The sequence below is a fragment of the Astatotilapia calliptera genome, chromosome 5, assembly GCF_900246225.1.
Source record: "Astatotilapia calliptera chromosome 5, fAstCal1.2, whole genome shotgun sequence".
Classification (NCBI taxonomy): domain Eukaryota; kingdom Metazoa; phylum Chordata; class Actinopteri; order Cichliformes; family Cichlidae; genus Astatotilapia; species Astatotilapia calliptera.
In genome coordinates this window covers 24499577-24518917 of record NC_039306.1, presented here as the reverse complement: position 1 = coordinate 24518917, position 19341 = coordinate 24499577, and the positions used below count along the sequence as shown (strand labels likewise).

Sequence of the window (19341 nt, the reverse complement as noted above, 5' to 3'; positions counted from 1 at the left end):
ATTGGTGACGTTATCACATTTTTGCCAACATCTACAGCTCAGATCAGAAATGAGAAACAAAATATGTGAGCATAAGGCTATAAGTAGACCGAAACCATCCCAGCATAATACCTCCCACAGCATAGCAGAGCAGCCGGATCCCCTTACAGATCAGCATCTATCTGAGTATCAGTATTTACCAACAGTGATTAAACCTTTTAATAATTCCTTCATTAAGTGTATATTTTAAAAATGTTCAGATTATCGTGCAAAATCCTGAACAAAATAACAACTTTTTACACTTCGGTGGTTGATATAACAACTTTAAATGAACCAGAAAGTCCAGAAGACAAGTCTCCCATGACTGTACAGTGACGAGCGATATTACATCGGAAAGTATTCACTGTGAAGACACGAATTAGCTCTGACTGGGATGAGGGGAAGCATGGGAGTGTGAACTGCCAAGAACCATCTGGTGGTCCGTCTTCATAAACAACAAAGAGGTCAGAGATAACAGCGGAGACTGGGCTCTATTTTGCTGCACTGACCGACGTCAATTTTTAAACCCGTGGGGCTATTTATGTATGAAGTTTAGCTTCCTTCTTGAGAGGCTGGCTTGTTTACGGTCACATATGAGAAATGTGTCACAGCTGACGAGAAAGGAAACCGCAGAGCACTGACAGTGAGGAGGAAGAAGGATACGAAAGGCCCATTAGGACACGAGGAATCTTTGGTCACAAGATACACAGAAAAAAGGTGTTCGTTTAGGGGAAGAGCTACACTGAAACACTGACTTGGACAAGGCGGTTGTGGTTGTGGTTACTCAGTTTTTTCTAAAGGTGGGAAAGAGAAAGAATGATGTCAGCAAGTGTTAAAAGACGCAGAGAGAAAGAGGAAGAAAGGCTGAATTTGGGGTCGTTTATCTGCATTAAAGTCAGACAGCTGAGAGACGGGAGGGTGCTCCTGTGGGAGGGAAGAAGAAGACAGAAAAAAAGAAGAGGAAGACAGGATGGAGGCAGGTTATGATAAAGAGTGAGGGGAGGGCAGCTGAGAGGGCAGGGAAAGGAAAAGTAAAGGTTAATGAAATGCTAGCGCTTAAGCGAGCGGTGATGACAAGAACATCTCTGTGGGAAATGCTGAACTCTTCCAGGAAGCTGAGAGTGTCTTCTTAAAACAATACGTGATCATACTCATGGGTACTTAAACAGAAACTCAGTCTGCATGTGTAAGTCAGGAGGTTTCTTACTTTCCAATAAAAGTAACCAAATGTCATGTATAATGTGTTTGTGTGTGTGTGTGCTGCAGCTGCTTCAGTGCCTGAAACTCGGCGCTCTGTCCCGCACCACTGCCAGCACTCAGATGAACGCCCAGAGCTCCCGCTCGCACGCCATCTTCACCATCCACCTCTGTCAGATGCGAGTCTGTCAGCAGCAAATGGTGAGTTTGGAATGGGTGGTGGAAAGAAGGAGAGAGACAAAAGAGGTATTTAGAGTTATTACAACTTTGCCATCATCAGGTTATATGAAAACCTGTCGGCTGTTAGCCGGAGGAGACGGAAAACGATAAGCTATTAGGAAACGTGTGACTTTTAGGAAGAGTAAAAAGAAAAGTCACATATGATGACGCGCAGAGAGAGTGGAAGTGAAACATAAATAATTCAGCATCGTTCAGAGTGATTAAATGATTGCTAGTTTAAAGTAAAAAACAGTAACTCAGCAACCTGCTTCCCTGTGTTTGTTGGTTTCTTAGCAGAACGGTGGAGGAGGGCAGAATGGAGAGCTGAACGGTGGTGTGGAGTCTGGCCCGATCTCCCAGCCAGAGTATGAGACACTGATGGCCAAGTTTCACTTCGTGGACCTGGCTGGCTCCGAGAGGCTGAAACGCACAGGCGCTACAGGAGACAGAGCCCGCGAGGGAATCTCTATTAATTGTGGACTTGTAAGTCAGGCAGGGATCGCCAGTGTAAGATTGTAAATCTGTATACAAAAGAAATAACTGTGCATGCTTAGATCACATCTTCTTCTTGTGTGTCTTTGCACCTCTGCTAGCTGGCTCTGGGAAATGTGATCAGTGCTTTAGGCGATCAGACCAAGAAGGGCGGACACGTCCCATACCGAGACTCCAAACTTACCCGACTGCTTCAGGACTCGCTGGGAGGGAACAGGTATAAGCACATACAGACACACACAGACACACACATATGAAGAAGTTGTATTTGTGAGAAAAAGATGTAATATTCAGAAGAATCTACATTTTGGTGACACAAAAGGGAGTTTTTTTTGGAGCTGAAGTGATTGGTCAGTTACTTAATCAGGTTATTTCCACAACAACGTGTAACAACCATGACAACCAAATCGTATGCACATTTACCGACGGCCTCCGTGTTTTCTTTTTCCCTCAGTCGTACGGTCATGATCGCCTGCGTCAGCCCGTCAGACCGGGACTTCATGGAGACGCTGAACACGCTGAAGTACGCCAATCGCGCCCGAAACATCAAGAACAAGGTGATGGTGAACCAAGACAAGACGAGCCAGCAGATCAGCGCCCTGCGCGCCGAGATAGCCCGACTTCAGATGGAGCTGATGGAGTACAAGGCGGTGAGCGATTGGGGGGGGGCGGGATGAGCCCAGAGGAAGAGCAATAGGATGTAGCTGCATGCTGGTGATGTAGTTAGTGAGGGGGTATGTGCGGGGCAAAGATGGATGAAACTGAGAATAGCGTGTAAGCAGAAGAAGACAGAGTAATGGAGTAAGGGAGAATGATATCAGACGCTAAGTAATAAAAGGAGAGGCCGTGCTTGCTGCAGATATATCAAATTAAAGATCATTACTGGAACACACACATCACTTGTCAGCATTTTACAGTGTAATGTAAGGACAAATTGATGTTTCAGCTTGAGTGTAAACTCCACGAAGGATAATATGAGAACTGTGAGGAGAAATGGGGAGAGAAAGACGGGCCACTTTCATCAGTTTTGACCTCTGGGGCCGTAAGAAACAAGTGATCGTTTAGCTCTGTTGTTGCGTTATTACGTGACTAAAAGGGTTACCACACTTACAGGGAAGTGACTGTGCTGAGGGATGGCAAGCTGACCTCGATGTGGTAATAAGGGATGCGATGTGACTTGAGTGTGGAAGTAATGAAGTGGAGTTAATGGCTGCGAGCAGCGGTTAACAGTGACTCTCTGTTGGAAACAACGGGATTTTTTCAGCGTTAATCACTGAAAACGCAACAATACATCGCTGTAGAGCCACGGTCATTGTAAATAACAGCACTCTGTTTGGTTCAGCGTGGCGTATTTGTATGAGCGTAAATTTAGGTTGAGTTTGTTTTTTCACGTCTGCCCTTTGACCCTTGGACGCCAAAGCATTTGTTGACCGTGCCAACCGTCTGCTCTGTGCAGGGGAAGCGTGTAGCCTGTGAGGAAGGGTCAGAGGGCTACAGTGACCTGTACCAGGAGAACACCATGTTGCAGAGAGAAAATGACACCCTGCGTCTCAGGGTGAAAGCAATGCAGGAGACCATCGACCACCTCAACTCACGCGTAACACATCTGCTGGCCAATGAGGTCAGCACTCTGCTCGCCAAGTCAAGTACGTGAGAGATCCTTAATCGGACGAGCTCTGCCTCTGCAATGACGATGTTTGTTTGTTTTTTAAAATTAACTGCATTTTCCGTGATCTGAGTGCGTTTTTACTTTTCATCATCCAGGCGAGGGCAACGAGGAGATCGGGACTCTAATACAGAACTATATCCGAGAGGTTGAAGAACTCAGGTAGGAGCCTGAGTATCGTTATGTGGTCACTCAAACCAGTAACAGACTAACAGCGATTGGTATTTACTGTGATAACTGTGATATTTTAAGTAAGCTGCTTATCCCCAAATCACAATTGTGTCTTTCCTGTAGTTCTGTTTATCCATCTAGATTCTTTGAAGATGCCTCTTTGATTAAATATAACGGAACTAAATCTTTTCCATGAGCAGCTTTTGTGAACTGAACCGCAGCCTCAGCTTCTCCACAGGCTTTGAGCTGACTATAGTAAGGTGCCTACAGTTAGACTTTTCTGTAGCTGCATCACGTTCTTACACACCTGGAGGGACCCACTTCTTACAGAAACCCACTTAGTTCGGCTGAGTCATTCAGTGTGGTGCAGTTCAGCTTCAGTTCAGTTGTTTCTCCTCTTCTCTGTGCAAGCTGTGAGCGCCCGCTGGGCTGGTCTATTAAAGTCAGCGACAGTACGCAAGTGTGTCACTACAGTTTGGAGCTTAATATGAGAGCGATAGTCAAATTACATACTACATGTACGTGTGACATCAATATTTATTTTAACTGTTTTTCGCAGCTTTTTGACTTCCCACAGCAGGGAAAAGTGTACTAATTAAGGGGTTTATTGTGGGACACTTATGTGTGATTATCTATTTAGTTTTCCCTTCTGTATTTCTTATTGCTGTAGTAATAAAATTCATGAATGAAACCTCTGTCGCCTCTTTCTGTCCCTCTCTTCCACCTTTGCCAGAACCAAACTTCTCGAGAGCGAGTCCATGAACGAGTCGTTACGGCGACAAGTGGGCCGGCTCTCCTCCCGTTCCCCGTTCCCCACCTCCACTCTCAGCCCCGCCCCCGGTCACCCCCCGGGTTCTTCGCCTGCTCCCATGTCTATGGAGGCGGAGATGACGGACGTGCTACGCCGGGCCAAGCTGGATATCGAGAGACTGAAGAAGAAAGAGAGGAGGCAGAGGAGGATGAGGTGAGGAGCAGAGGACATGTAGACCTCCAAACATTGTTTTATGCAAATATAATATCTAATGGCTCAATTTACGCCTCATATGAACCTCTTCAGATTTTAAAAGCTGGTTTAAAGGGAAGGTGATGGTTGTGAAATATTTCCTGACCATATATTTTCTCCCTTCCTCATTACTTTTCTCTTTAATCCCCACATCACAAGTAAATTAGGACTTGCGGGCTGCCAGCTTCTGAAAAGAGTTGGTATGCTGCCAATGCTGAGCTGTAACGCTGGCTTGGACACAGAAAGGTCTTAGTCAGTCGGCTACTGGGTCACGAGAGAGAAGAGTACACAGCCTAACAGGCTAATTGAGGCCTAATGGCAGTGAAATGGAGGAAGATGGGAATTTAGAGCTGGGATGGCTGATAAGTTTGTAGAAGAGGGAGCAAAGGAGATAATAAAACTCAAGAGCTAAAGGGGCAATGATGGTAGACAAGGTGAAGAAGAGTTTGCTTAATGACTTTTGTTGGTTGATTTTGCAGTAAGCATATTACTTGGCAAGACTCCCAGAGCACAATAAGGGATGTCAGAGTGTGCACGATCTTAGTTACACTCAGGGGAGTGGTTCTGTGCGGCAAAAACCATCTGGTATAGCGCTGAAGGTGATGTGATTTTTGTGGAGAATCCCATGCCTGACAGTACCTGGGTTGACACGCGTGCTCTTCTCCTTCAGCCCAGAGTTGGAGAAAGGTCTGAAGAAACGAGTAAAGCTGCACACTCAGGAGAACGGGCAGGGCGGGGAGAACGGGCAGGGCGGAGAGATCGATTCAGATGAGAATTACACCGAGGTAAGACCCGCACGAGTCGGCACTCGCGAGCTTTAAAGTGACCGTAACGAGTCTGATCGTTTGTGCGTTTCTCCGCGTGCGCAGGACATCATGTCTCCACTGCAGGAGGAGAATGGCTGCGATGACGAGGAGGGGGAGGACGAAGAGGAGGGTAGGGAGGAAGAGGATGACTTTGACAGTGATGAGAGCCTGGTGGATTCGGACTCAGACTCGGATGAGAAAGGTGTGGCCCTGACAGCTGCTGTTATGAAATGACACCACTGTTTTCACTCTTTCTCCCTGTTTATCAGCTGTTCTTTCTGTCAGGACATCATCTGCTGTGAGAGATGATTTACAGTAAAGATAAAGATGTTTTTAGTGTAAAAAGAGCAGAAATGAATTTGCATCTAGATGGAAATTTTTTTACATATTTCTTAATATACAGTTGTATATGAAACACACACACAAATGGTGCAATTTGGTTTACAACCTCAAAACTCCTCAACCTGCAGCCAACTTCCAGGCGGACCTGGCAGACCTGACCTGCGAGATTGAGATCAAGCAGAAGCTGATAGATGAGCTGGAGAACAGCCAGCGGAGGCTGCTGATGCTAAAGCTGCAGTACGAGGAGAAGCTCATCCTGCTGCAAAACAAGATCAGAGACACGCAGCTGGAGAGAGACCGCGTGCTACAGAACCTCAGTGAGTTTAGTTAAGTTGCTCCGTGAGTGCAAAGTGTCACGCGAGGTGTCGGCTACGGCTCGTTAACGTTGTTACACGGTTGTGCAGTGACCATGGAGAACTACACGGAGGAGAAGGCCAACCGGATCAAGCAGGAGTACGAAAAACGCCTCAAGGAGATGAATCGCGACCTGCTTAAGCTACAGACGGCACAGAAGGAGCACGCACGCCTCCTCAAGAACCAGGGGAGGTATGAACGGGAGCTGAAGAAGCTCCAGGGCGAGGTCAACGAGATGAAGAAGGCCAAGGTAAGAAGGGGCTGCTGGAAGTCTGTGTGGAGGAAAGAAGGGAAGGATGCTGTGCGATCACCAGTGTTTTCTGCCATTTTCAGGTGGCGCTGATGAAGCAGATGAAGGAGGAGCAGCAGAGGAGGAGGATGGTAGAGGCGAAGAGAAACCGTGAGATAGCCCAGCTAAAGAAGGAGCAGCGCCGGCAAGAGGTTAGCAGCATATGACCTCTTGTGCGTGTGTTTTATATTTAGGATTGCATATGTGATTTTTCAGGTTAGCAGCAGAATTATTTGGGATTTATTGGGAGATTTAGCACAAGCACAGATATAACATCTATAAAAACGAGGTTAAACTATGTTGCTATCACTGTCATCGTGGCAGAACTTTAAGTGTTATCTGCTGTATCCAAAGAATTAAATGTAGGTGAATCTGTATGCACAATGCATATGGATGTAAATGTAGAGTCAGAGCCCCATCTGTAGGCTGGCACACTGAAAACTTGAGTGCTGGATTATGTAAATACTGAACACGTACTTCTGGTATTATTCTGTGTTTTTAAGATTAGTGCATCCTCTGCAAGCATTAACTTCCATCTTTTTTTGGCTTCCCTGGAGAAGAGGGCTCGTTAATGAGCATGAAAAGCCTTTGCGCTGTCATACCGTGGGCAGCATTCATAATCCTTTTATTTCGATTTTCATCTTAAGTCTTAAAATCCCTTCATGATCAACACTTTGCAAACCTGTTGTGTGACGAGTAATCCCATTCAGCTGAGGGATCTCAAAGGCAACTGAAAAGCATTTTCTTTTTAAAAAGTGATGAATATTATAAAAAAGGTTGTGTTTTTTTTCTCCATCAGTACCAGATTCGTGCGCTGGAGTCTCAGAAGCGGCAGCAGGAGCTGGTGCTGCGCAGGAAGACTCAGGAGGTGACCGCCCTGCGGCGCCTGGCCAAACCTATGTCAGATCGAGTGGCTGGACGAGTGGCCCGCTGGAACCAGACTCCCCCGGTTACGGACTCTGGAGCTGAGTTATCAGCGAGCACCACGGCGAGCAGCTCTGAGCCCGAGACTGCGAGGACCGTAAGCGGACTGGTGCGGCAGTGGAACAACAAGAACAGCGTGTACGGATATCTGGGAGAGAGCGAAGGCAGCATGGACGGAACACGCGTCATCGGGTAAGACGACGAGATGCTATGATACTGTCCTTGGATTTAGCTGAATAAAATTATAATTAAAAAAAAAAAGCTCAGGTAGCACCACCCAGGGTCCAGACGCTGGTGGTGGTGATAATGGAGATGGAGGCTTGGATGAAGACACTTGCATGAGGCGGAGACAGGGCGGAGGTGGGTCGCACAGAGGAGTCTGAAAGATGAGCGGTGCAGAGTGTGCAGAGCGGAGGGCGATCGGTTTAAAGAAGGCGGGCAGAAAGATTGAGTTTTATAGTGTGAGGAAGTGATGTAATGATTAGACTAGCAACCCAACACCTGGGGAAGCAGACAGATCAGTCAATACAGATTTTAATATAATACATGACACAACTTTATTGCTGCTTATTGTGAGTCGATGACATTTTATTTATCCAGTATTTGCCACCTGTTTTTGGTCCATCACCAGCAGTAGAAAGAAGTTGCCGCGTAAGCCAGCCGGCCTGGGCAACAGTGGAGCTGCAGGCAGAACCAGCAGCATTTCAAAGTCTGCACGTCAGAAGTGGCAAGCTCTCGAGCGTCGAATCACGGACATCGTCATGCAGAGAATGACCATTGCAAACATGGAAGCCGACATGGATCGCCTTATCAAGGTAGGAATGGCACGCTAGGGCTAAAATGTTGTCACCGGGGTTACGCGTGGTTTGATGGATGTAGTTTCTTTCTACCACGAGACTGACTTAAGGTTTTGGATTATAAATTCTCAAACGTACAGCACATCGCTGTGGTTATTGAAGGGTTGAGAGCAGTTGAGCATCGGGGGTTGCATCAGCAACTTTTTTGACGTTGACTTCTGTAGTCGGTTAACAACTGAAACTGAGTGTGAGGCGCTTCCTTCCTCCTTTCCCTCGCAGATGAAGAAATGTTAAAATGTGGGAGGGAGGGCGGCCTTTTTCACAGATACGGCTTGGCACGCAGCTTTTTGCAGCTGCTGTCTTTGAATCATCGAATTTAAAACTCTGTCAGGTTTTTCTCCGAGTTTAGATGCGTCAGAATGCGTCTGTTCAGTTTGTGCCTCAGATAAACAGAGAACATTAAGATTCCAAATGTAGAAATGACTTCTGTAGATGTTAAATATAACTATGAATTTTAATTTTTAATATCACCGTGTGGTGATTTGTGCTTTTGCTGAGTCAGAAGCGAGAAGAGCTGACGGCCCAACAGGAAGCGCTCTCACATAAGAGAGAGGTGCTGATGGCGGACGGGGAGGGGCCAGAAGCTGAGGACCGCCTCCTTCAGGAAATTAACGAGGATATTGAGGTGCTGAACGCCAATATAGACTACATCAACGACAGCTTGTCTGACTGCCAGGCCACCATTGTACAGATAGAGGAGACCAAGGTATGAAGACGCAAACCCATGCACAGGTATTTAGACCTGCATGCCAGCAATGAGGAGAGTCAGGCCTTTAGTAACATTCATGTTTGTGTGTTTTCCTGCAGGATGAGCTGGACTCAGTGGACACCTCAGTGGTGATCAGTTCATGCTCCTTGTCTGAAGCACGCCACCTGCTGGATCACTTCCTAAAGGCTTCCATAGACAAGGTAAATGATCATACACGGGGATTTTCAAAACCGTCAAGTTTAAAGGAAGAAAAGAACTTCTGTAGGCTTAAATGTGTAGCTTTAAGAAGATTTAAGTAAGTAAGAGTCAGAAGATGTATCACAGCATAATGTTAGAGTCAGGTGTGGATCCATGAAATGATGGTTTCAGTGCCATCTAGTGGTGTTTCTCTGTATCCCACTACATTATTGTGTTGCGTTTCTGGATTGAGAGTAGGGGTGGGTTTTTATAATCGATTCATGGATTAAGATCGATTCTGGCTTGGATAACGTAAAATCGATTCATTAAAATCCTGAATCGATTTTTTAATATAAATTTATTTTGCCCAAAATGCCAGAATCTCTGGTGAAATCTCACAAAATTTCAAGAACCACCAAACAGTTAAGACAGTAAATGAGAGCAGGTACACGGATTCTGCACATAGACTTAAACACACAGCGCGACCCGCGGATCAGAATCAGTTAGATGTCGTCTTTCTCACGGTCGGGGCTGAAAGCCGACAGCTCGCTGATTCTGATCTGTCGGCGGGTCCGCGCTTTGTGTTCACGCCCTTTATGCGCCGATTCTAAAGCTGTTAGTTTGATCTCTCTCCAAACAATATTGACCAAACCAGCAGCAAAAGAAGATCCAAACGCTTCACATAAACATCGTCATGAATTCACTCTGACTTTTACTGTTTTGCTTCCACCGCGATGCACAGCTCTCTCTCTCTCTCTCTCTGTACTTCAAGAACAGTTTCCCTTTCGTCATTATTCGCTTGCTTGTTACGCACAAGTCTACTGTTGTTTACAGGCTGTCGGCCGCTGTTTTTTTTCCCTTTTACATTCTTCCGAAAAGAAAACCTCATTTCTGCTGTTCAATACTGAACAAATTTAAACTTTTTAAAATTATTCAAAATGCAAAACGCTTAACGTGTCTCTAATAAAACTGCTGTAACTTCAGAGGTGATGTTCATATGTTGATTAATGGTTTTCTTTCGTTTTTGATGTACTGCAGAATATTTTTATAAAATCCCAGGCCAGGAAAACCTTCATGTTTTTCTGTGTTTTATCTTCAGCTACTTTGACACAAAGGCATCTGCTGTGACGCTTACACCTGTGATAAAGTCTTGCGTGTGTCAGCTTCCTTTTTATTGATACAAAAATATGTAAATGTACTGATCTGAATTATAATATTTCTGACTGTCAAAATTTCCCAGATTTAAATCGAATCGAATCGAATTAAATCGAATCGTGGATCGAATCGATTCGGGACCTTGTGAATCGGAATTGAATCGATTCTAGAAATCAGTGACGATACCCAGCCCTAATTGAGAGCCTATTAAAATAGTTCAGTGTTACAGTATTGTGTTGTTGTTGTTGTTTTTATATTTTCTTTGGTGTTCCTGCAGAGTTTGCAGGTGGCTCAGAAGGAGGCTCAAATCAGACTGCTCGAAGGCCAGCTGAGACAGACAGATGTGATTGGCTCGTCCCACAATCACATGATCCTCGATGCCCTAAGAGAAAAGGCTGAGTGCATCCCCGAGCTCCAGGCTCTCATCCACAACGTACAGCAGGGTAAGAGAGGACTCCTGTGCGTCATGTGGTGAGACAAAGGAGAAGGAAGACATAAAAAGTAGAGAAGCTGCACAGTTGCCCGCTTTTTCTTTGTTCTAGTTTCTTCTCACACATGAAAGTGCTGTGTTGCATCATAGGAGATGGACTGTGTTTAGCCCCATTGCTTCTTGGTAAAGCATAAAGAAAAATAAACAAGGTTTTCGATTCTTAGAAAAACCATATGTGGATTCAGTTTTAGTGTAGGAATACTACATATGCCTTGGGAATTGTGTCAAGAAGGGCATCTGTTGTAAAAATCATCCAGATCAAATATGCGTACCTACCCACTGTAGGGATCCTCGTGAATAAGGGGCGCAGAATGTGGCATTAAGGCATCCTGTGGCACCGTGAGACATAATGGTGTTTTGCTTCCAGAGAATGGTTATGCAAGCACAGATGAGGAGCCCTCTGAATTCAGCCAAGCCTCCGACAGCAGGTGAGCTGTCTTTCCTACACAACATCATACAGCGTATCTTTTAGGGCTCATACCCATTGCTCTGACCCATTTAAAAATTCGCACACACATCTATTTCAGTAAAGATTTCTGCACATGTTCACGTTTATCTTTCCTCTCTGCCTCCAGCGTGTCTCAGATGAAAGAATCGAACAGCCAAGATGACTTCAAAACAAAATTACAGCAGGTTTGTGCTGTTTCTTATAAGGTTTTTTTTAGTTCCTATGCACATGCCATAGTGCCATTCTTGTTTGTGACCATGAGGTGGCAGTAGAAGCAAACACTTCAAATGACTCCCAGAAGCTTAGAGGCATAAGGATTCCTCATTTGGCACGAATCCCTCTTATTAGTCTGCTAAAGTTTTGTTTTTCTCTTTCTTCTTGCTGACCTAGAATAATAACCTAGAATGACTTCTGCCGTGTTTGTTTTACTGCTCTTCTTCTATTTTCTTTGTGCTTTTCCCTGCTGAACGATGTTCTCAGGCTGTATATATAATCTCCCTTTGCACCTTAATTACAATCATTGTTTTTCTCTTTATTTCATGCCCCAGTTTTTTCCCCCTATCCAAGCATCCTTCTTCTTCTGTGGTCCTCTGTAATAAAAGCGGTTCATATTTTTCATCCAGATGGAGCCCCGTCTCTCAGCTCAGATGAAGGCGGTGTCAGCAGAGTACCTCGGTCCAATCCTGGACCCCTCATCCGGCAGCAAACCGCAGCACATCACCAAGTCTCTGGCTTCACTGACGGACATCCAGGAGGACGGCCTGAGTCTTGCTCCAGGGAGCCTTGGGCTCAGCCTGGCATTAAGAGACACGTATCACAGGGACCGGGTATCCCGCACCATCAGCTTGCCTGTGAGGGGTCACACCTTGTAAGTCACTGGCAGATCATAGTGATAACTGAGATGAAGCCCTGACTTTTCTTTAAGTCTTATCAGGATGTGGAACCAATGAGAGGAATGATTGGCTCTAGTACTATCATCTTGTGTCAGATTGCGTTTACTCATTATCCACTATATATACATTGTGAGCATCTCTTTTAGCTTCTCGTGAATATTTTAGCCATTGTTTCCATCTTAAAAGTGACTACACTTCATGTAATATAAATCAGTGCACGCAGAATTCATATGATGAGGATATTTTGTTTCTAAATCTAATATTCATTTCTGTTTTTTGGTTTTTCAGCATCAATAACAAAAGTTTTCCTTTTGCAGTCATTTACTAAAATGTGTGAAATTTTGTGAATCCTGCACAAGTAAACATCTTCTGAAAATCAGAAAATAGAAAGCGGTTTATCAGGTATTATTCTGTTTCGTGGCAGCAAAAACAACTCAGGCGAATTGCCACGAGTCCTCAGTGATGTGTGTGATTTGATATTTGAAGAGATTAGGCTGCTAGAAATGCTTTTTAAACTGCATAAACCTTGCTGCTTATCGAGTCCCAACAGTTCACATAGATGTCTGTCATCCTTTCTATGCACTCCCCTGAACGTTTGCTTAGTTTGCTTGCATTTGTCTGTGTGTGTCAGTCCCAGGCAGTCTCGGGGCTATGACACTTCCCCCCTAACCAGAAGGAAATCTTACGACCGTGCGTACAGGTACATGTAATGCTCATTTCGCTAGCAGATGGATCGCACTTTGTTCTAGCAGTTTATTTACACAGTGGGACTCTTTAACTTCCTCATCCTAAACTCCACCATCTTTCTGCCCCTTGTCAGGCCGACTGATGGCTACACTCCCCCCTCCTCCCCTCCTCTGAGGACCAGGAACGACCGCAACGTCTTCTCGAGGCTCACCAGCAACCAAACCCAAGGTTCTGCTCTGGACAAGTGAGTGCAGATCCATACGCACAAACGCCACCTGTGTCCATCAGTCGGTCACGCTTTGAAAGATTCCCATCCTTTTTTCTTTTCTTTTCTTCTTTTTTCCCTCTTCCATGTTTTACCTCAGTTTTTCTGCAGACAGGCTGAAGGTCAGGCCTTTTTGAAGGGAAAGTGGTTCTGTCAATAATTTAAATAAGCCTTTTAAGAATGTTTACTACTAGCTTGCCTTCATCTGAATCCCTTTCTTAGATAAATCCCTTTCTTCTGGCATTAATGTGAAACCCGCAGAAACAGATGGTGCAGGCAGTCTTGGAATCCAGGTGTCAAACCCAAACCGCAATCTATTCAAACCTGCGCGTAGCAGCGGTAACAATGAGGTGTAATTGCAGTAGGCTTCCAATTCGCATACAGAAATTACCAGGAGACAATGGCAAATCAGGAGAGGGGGGTGTGGGGGGGAGCTCAGATGGTAACACCCACTGCTCAAATGTGGTGTCAGGGCAGCAGTGGCTGGGAAGCAACCAGGATGTGGGATGATATGAAATCAGTTTTGAGGTGACGTGCTGTGCATGACAATGATCTTCATTCAGGAAAGAGAAATCCGCCTGACCAATCTTATATCATCCAATATAAACAGCCCTGTAATTAATCTTATCTTACAATACTGGGTTTGTTGAGGCTGTGCATGACAAAACTTAATTCAAATTTATGATAATTTCCGAGGATGGTGTCAGCCGTGATGTTGAGCGGTCCCATTCCTGATGTCATTTTTTTTAAAAGGTAAAAGAATTATAAAACTCCGCTCAGCGTGTATTTGTGTAATCGTACTACATCGGATTGAGGGAACATGTGGGCATGAGATGCATGTTGATGCAGAGTCGGGAAGGAGCAGGCGGTCTTGTTTCCTTCCTGCTTACAATCAATTCAAACTTTCTGCTCTGACAAATGTCAGCAGTTGATTTCAGCCTCTGCTCTAAAGTTGATTTCTAATCTGTGCTAATCCACAGCATTTCTCAGCTTTATTAACATCTAATTGGCAGCAAGGATGCTGTGTGAAACGAGTTAGGGTGTCGTGGCTGTGCGTGCGTGTGTGTGTGCTTTATGTGGGTTGCATGTGTTGGAGCGTGTGGGTACTGATTATCCGGAGCAGGAGTAGGTAAATGAGATGGCTGTTGCCATGTTTCTGTGCAGCTGTAGGATTTTTCCAACTTGGAATGGGAGATGTTTTTGTTTTCGGGTCTTAATAAGCTACCCAAAGCTTTGATTTCAGCACATCAGTAGATTGCTGATGTTGTAGTCACATAATTTAAGTTTGCTCAGTCAATACTGGAACTGAAAAAAAGGCTGAAAAAAGTTCCCATTTGATATGTTGTCAGGTATTCTGATTGTACTGTATACCTGTGCACACAGTTGCGGTTGAACACAAAAGGCAAATTAAGTGGGCTCATTGTTAAATCTAGTTTTGTTGTACTGCTTTGTGAAACGTAATCCAGGCATTGCTGAGATTATTGCAAACAATGCATCTGGAGCCAGTTTGTTGGCATTCCTTGTATAGACATTGTGTTGTATTTTCACATACAAGATTCCTGGGAAAAATCATTTGGACTGTGTCTGCAATAATCCTGTGTCATATCTAATACACAGTAATAGTTAGTGTTCTTTACTCTGTTTGGTTTAGACAAATGTGCTGCTCGAGTACTTTTGTAAAAAACTCTCTGAGGACTTTAACCAAACGTTCACAACTACGGTGACCTGCATGGTTAAATAAAGGTTACGCTGACTAGCCATACCATCTTGTTGCTCGGTGGTAGTCCAGCTTCGGCAGCACATCGTACGTACAGTGTTTAACAAATTTGTTAGACCCTCTGTCATCAAAACAAGAAAACCCAAATAAATCTTTTTAAAACGAAAAATTACCGAATGCACTGAACTGAGTTACTGTTTTTATATCCACATGGGATTTCTCTGGGAAATGAGTAATTAATCAAGCATGACGTTCAAGCACTAAAACGAATTATTCAGGAATGTAAGTAAACAACAGCAACTTTGCATCTTATTCACAAAATAATAATGCGCTTGTCTAGTTTTTCTGCTTTTTTAATATAAAACAATAAATCTGGAAAATTTTAGATAACAGCAATAATTATATTATGGTGGTATAATTTTCATTTTGATTAAAGAGCTTGAGCATACTGGTGGCTTAACCATTACAGAATCATAAAATATGATTTTGGTAAAAACCAGTACTGTTAATTTAGCATAAACTTTACAATTGATGGTGGTCTAATAAATGTGTTGAGCACTGGAGATCTTTTAGGCTTAAAATCAGCGGTTATATAAATCAATGAAAATGTTTTCTTTCTATAGCACTTTAATTCAATAGCTGTCGTTCATGAAACATTTTTTACTGTGTTTAGGTGTGATAGACAGGAATACTAGTTTTGATGGGAAAAATGTGTTTGGAAGTTATGTGTGTGTTTTGTTGCTTCTTGTTTAAAAGCAAGCAGTGGGTGCAACACTTAGCAAAGGTCTACTGTTTGAAATCTACATTTGATTGACATCACTCACACTTTCTCTGTCACTTAATTTCTCATCTCGGACACACATTTACAGCTTAATCCAGCAATATATACATAAAACAAACCCATTAAAATGTGAGATGTGATTTTGACTGGACTATATTGTGTTTCTCTTCTTTCACATTTGAGTAGACTGGTTGCCCAAGAGACTGGGATCAAGTGTTTGACACTGATTTGAAAGGCAAATGAGGACGAGGAATTTCAACCAAAGTTTCCTTGTCATGTCTTGGATAAAGAGGCTTTGAATCGAATTCACTTTACTTTTACATGCTCCATAATCAATAAATTTTAAAAGTATTTTAAAGGGAGTCAAATCGCTCTGTGCTAATAGCCACTACGGCTGGCAGTAAATGCCAAGAACGGGAAGAATTGCCATCACCTTTAAACACCGCTGTTCCCTCCGGACATATCCAGAACTTTCTGTTTTATTATTTCATGCTAAGAGTGAAAAGCCCGGGCCCTCTTAGTGAGAAACCAGAGGCTATAAAATATTTACAATATAATAACACTTTTATTGCATTGTTACACACATATTATTTCCCTTTAAGCTCTTTGGGAGGTGTGGGTGTGGCCTGGAAATTTGTTTCCCTTATTGTCTAGTCAACTGGATTTTCCCTTCTGTTAACTCTGTTTGCCATCCCTGATGCCTTTTCTGTACTAATTAGCTAAATGTGGCAGGAAAGAGTGGATTTAGGAGGACACACTGACATCATACTATAGTCATGCGTAGAGGACAGGACAACTGTAATCTTTGCGTATGACTATCCTGCCGTCAGTGCTTCCTCCTTGACTGTCTTTCGTTTTCTTTTAGGTTCTTTGTTCACACAGATACTTTCATATTCGGGGAAAGTCACTTACTTGCTTTCTTGGATCGCATTACGCGACAAGATTGCTACCTCTAGCATGTCACAGCCAGTAGCTGTTAGCCAGACTGCTAGCCATTGGAAACAGCTAGCTCACCGTCACCGCTAAGTCTCATTAATCTGGACATTACTATATATCTTGTTTGTTTAATTCATACAAAACATAATCTTATTAATCTCAAGTGTCTTGAGGTTTATTATTATTTGCAGTATTTTTTTGAGAGGTGCTTTAGAGGTGTTGGTAGACAAATGTTGCCCTTCAAGACTATGCTAAGCTATTAGCTGCTAGTAGTAATCGAACTGCGAGACTCGGAGAGGTATTAGTCTTTACATCCTGACACGTGGTGCGAAAGTGAATAATTTTTTCCCCAAACATGAAACAGTTTCTTTAAAGCTTTCTGTGCAGACACTGGTCAAACAGTAAAGCCTGTTCAGTGATTGTCTTTGTAAAACAGCACCTTTCATGGCGAACAACGCGATAATCGCAGAGCAAGCTTTACTGTTGACCAAGCTTTCCTGTCAGTTTGCTCATTGCTTTATATCTAAAATCCCTTCCACTAGTCACGCCTCTCCTTTTTAACCCTTTGCCAGTAACCCTTCTGTCTTTTCTTAGCGTGATTAACCCTTTCCTCTTCCCACCTTGCCCTCCCTCCCTCTCCCTTGCTCCTCTTCTGCCTCTAGGTCGGATGACAGCGACTCCTCGCTCTCAGAGGTGCTCAGGTAGAGGAACCGTATCTGTCTCTCTCTCACTCTCTGTTTTCCCATTTGCCTGTTGACTCACTCGGTGTCATCTCGTCTCCACCAGTCGTCAGCGCCTCACCTGGCCTCTTCATCTCCACCTTCATATTCCATCGGTTGTGCATGTTTTAACCGCAGACCACTTCTCTTGACCCACCCAGGCTTTTCCATCGCTGTGATCTTGCATTTGTGGTCACACAAGTGAACCACACCACTTTTTTTTTCAGGCTGAAGAAACTGGTGGAAATTAAAGTAATTACTCCTCTTAATGGTCTCCATGGTCAGCCACTTGGTAAATTCAGTCTTGTTAAAGGACAGAGGATTGATAACATATGAGTTAAATGAATATTTGAACGTCTACTTAATAGACACTCATGCATGTCTATTAATTGCGTAGCTGGACTCTGCAGTCATTTAGCTACGTTTAAATATAAGAGTGAAAGCTGAAGTGTAGCAATTGCAATTCATGTTTTTACAGGGCTTTTTGTCCCTACCTAATTCTTAACCTAAGGAGCCCAGTTTGCCAGCTAACCAGAAGCTCTTTATACAGATCTAACACAGTATTTATAATAATTAAAAATAACTTCGATCAAACTTTAGATGTGTTTGTGCTGGTTTTGCGTATGACAGTATTCATTCTTTCTTAGACAAAACAAAGCACACCATTTTGAATTTTAACAGATTTAAGTAAGCAGTTGCTAGAAGTGGCTTCCTGTTTAGCTGCAAATCAAATAAGCATCCATCCATTTTCTTCAGCTTATCCAATTCAGGGTCAGGGGTGGGGTGGGGGGTGGGGTTGTTTGAGCCAATCCCAGCTGTCATGGGGTGAGTGGCGGAAAGACCACCAGTTCATCACAGGGCTAATACAGAGAGACAGGCAGTCATTTACACTCACATTCACACTTATGGCCAGTTTAGTGTCACCAGTTAACCTAACCTCCTGCATGTCTTTGGAAGCTGGAGTACCTGGAGAGTCTCACACAGGTAGAAACTGCAAACGCCACACAGAAAGCTCTCTACTGGCTGGTGGATTCAAACCAAGGACCTTCTTGCCACCTTGTGTCCCAACAAAAAAACATATATCCCAAAACCTCAATTAATTTCATTAAGACAAACACATGGGCCTATATATAGTTTTTATCGGGCATCTGTATTCCTTTTAGTCACACACACAAATGGATGCTCCTCTCACCAGGACCCTTCTGTCTTTTTTTCTGTGCACTGCAGAGAGTCCCTCCCCTCTCGCATGTTTTCATTAGTGCTGGTCTCTTGGGTCTTGGCCCTGCAACATCCATTAGCAGCTCTTCCATGCTGCATAACACACTATAGCACACGATGATATCTTCCATGTATGCTGATAGAACTGAAACAATTTCTGCTATTTGGAGCATTGCAGTGCCATCAGAAATCGAGTGCTGCTCGTGCAGCGTGTGCCGTACGTCCTTTTTCGAGGAAAACGAGCGAGCCAAAGAGAGAGACCGAAGAAAATATCCAGACTAATCAACTAATGCTATATGCTTTGTTTTAATTTATTGTCAGGTCACCAAAGTAGCTCGGTTAAGCTAAGATTCTATTAAGAAAGGTAATAAATAGTGTTTCTGGTAATTACTTTAGATTAATTTCCATTTTAATCACAGAGAATGGAACATGAAGACTTTAATCAGGCAAAATAATGGGCTAAAATTAGTAAGGTTTATTTAACTAAAACCCCTTTAAAAATAAATTTATGAAACATACATATTTAATCCCTTCCTCTCTTCCCCATATATTAAACATGGATTGCTTTTCTTCTTCTTTGTAAACTCAAACCAGTCACCAGTTTTCTGACATCACCTTTTCAAAAGGAACTGAAGTTGAAGAGAAATGGGTGGGGCTGACTGTGTTTGCACCATAAAGCTGCTGTCACAGTCTGACTTTATATCTGTATTCCTAATCAGACTAATGCTGTCGTCTTGTCACACCTCACCGCTCACCCACATGTGTCACATAGCCCTTTTTCCTGGGCCCCAAAAGGGCATTGGCTCTG

At 43.6% G+C, this 19341-nt stretch overlaps 1 protein-coding gene across 8 annotated transcripts in view; it reads left to right on the top strand.

The window, feature by feature from the left end:
* The window catches only part of kif21b (kinesin family member 21B), a 65770-nt gene that overhangs the window by 27832 nt on the left and 18597 nt on the right, over positions 1 to 19341 (top strand). For 2 of the 8 annotated variants that reach the window (XM_026168366.1, XM_026168371.1), the window contains exons 5-27: positions 1285 to 1416; positions 1729 to 1917; positions 2028 to 2143; positions 2381 to 2576; positions 3383 to 3572; positions 3691 to 3754; positions 4497 to 4727; positions 5437 to 5551; positions 5636 to 5774; positions 6043 to 6231; positions 6319 to 6518; positions 6602 to 6709; positions 7357 to 7673; positions 8113 to 8296; positions 8841 to 9044; positions 9146 to 9247; positions 10657 to 10822; positions 11237 to 11297; positions 11445 to 11502; positions 11941 to 12185; positions 12842 to 12910; positions 13031 to 13141; positions 17259 to 17297. In XM_026168366.1, coding sequence (XP_026024151.1) covers positions 1285 to 1416; positions 1729 to 1917; positions 2028 to 2143; positions 2381 to 2576; positions 3383 to 3572; positions 3691 to 3754; positions 4497 to 4727; positions 5437 to 5551; positions 5636 to 5774; positions 6043 to 6231; positions 6319 to 6518; positions 6602 to 6709; positions 7357 to 7673; positions 8113 to 8296; positions 8841 to 9044; positions 9146 to 9247; positions 10657 to 10822; positions 11237 to 11297; positions 11445 to 11502; positions 11941 to 12185; positions 12842 to 12910; positions 13031 to 13141; positions 17259 to 17297 — 3425 coding nt within the window. The remainder of the gene's footprint in view (positions 1 to 1284; positions 1417 to 1728; positions 1918 to 2027; positions 2144 to 2380; positions 2577 to 3382; positions 3573 to 3690; positions 3755 to 4496; positions 4728 to 5436; positions 5552 to 5635; positions 5775 to 6042; positions 6232 to 6318; positions 6519 to 6601; positions 6710 to 7356; positions 7674 to 8112; positions 8297 to 8840; positions 9045 to 9145; positions 9248 to 10656; positions 10823 to 11236; positions 11298 to 11444; positions 11503 to 11940; positions 12186 to 12841; positions 12911 to 13030; positions 13142 to 17258; positions 17298 to 19341) is intronic. The other 6 variants (XM_026168373.1, XM_026168370.1, XM_026168369.1 and 3 more) reach the window with 5 other exon arrangements.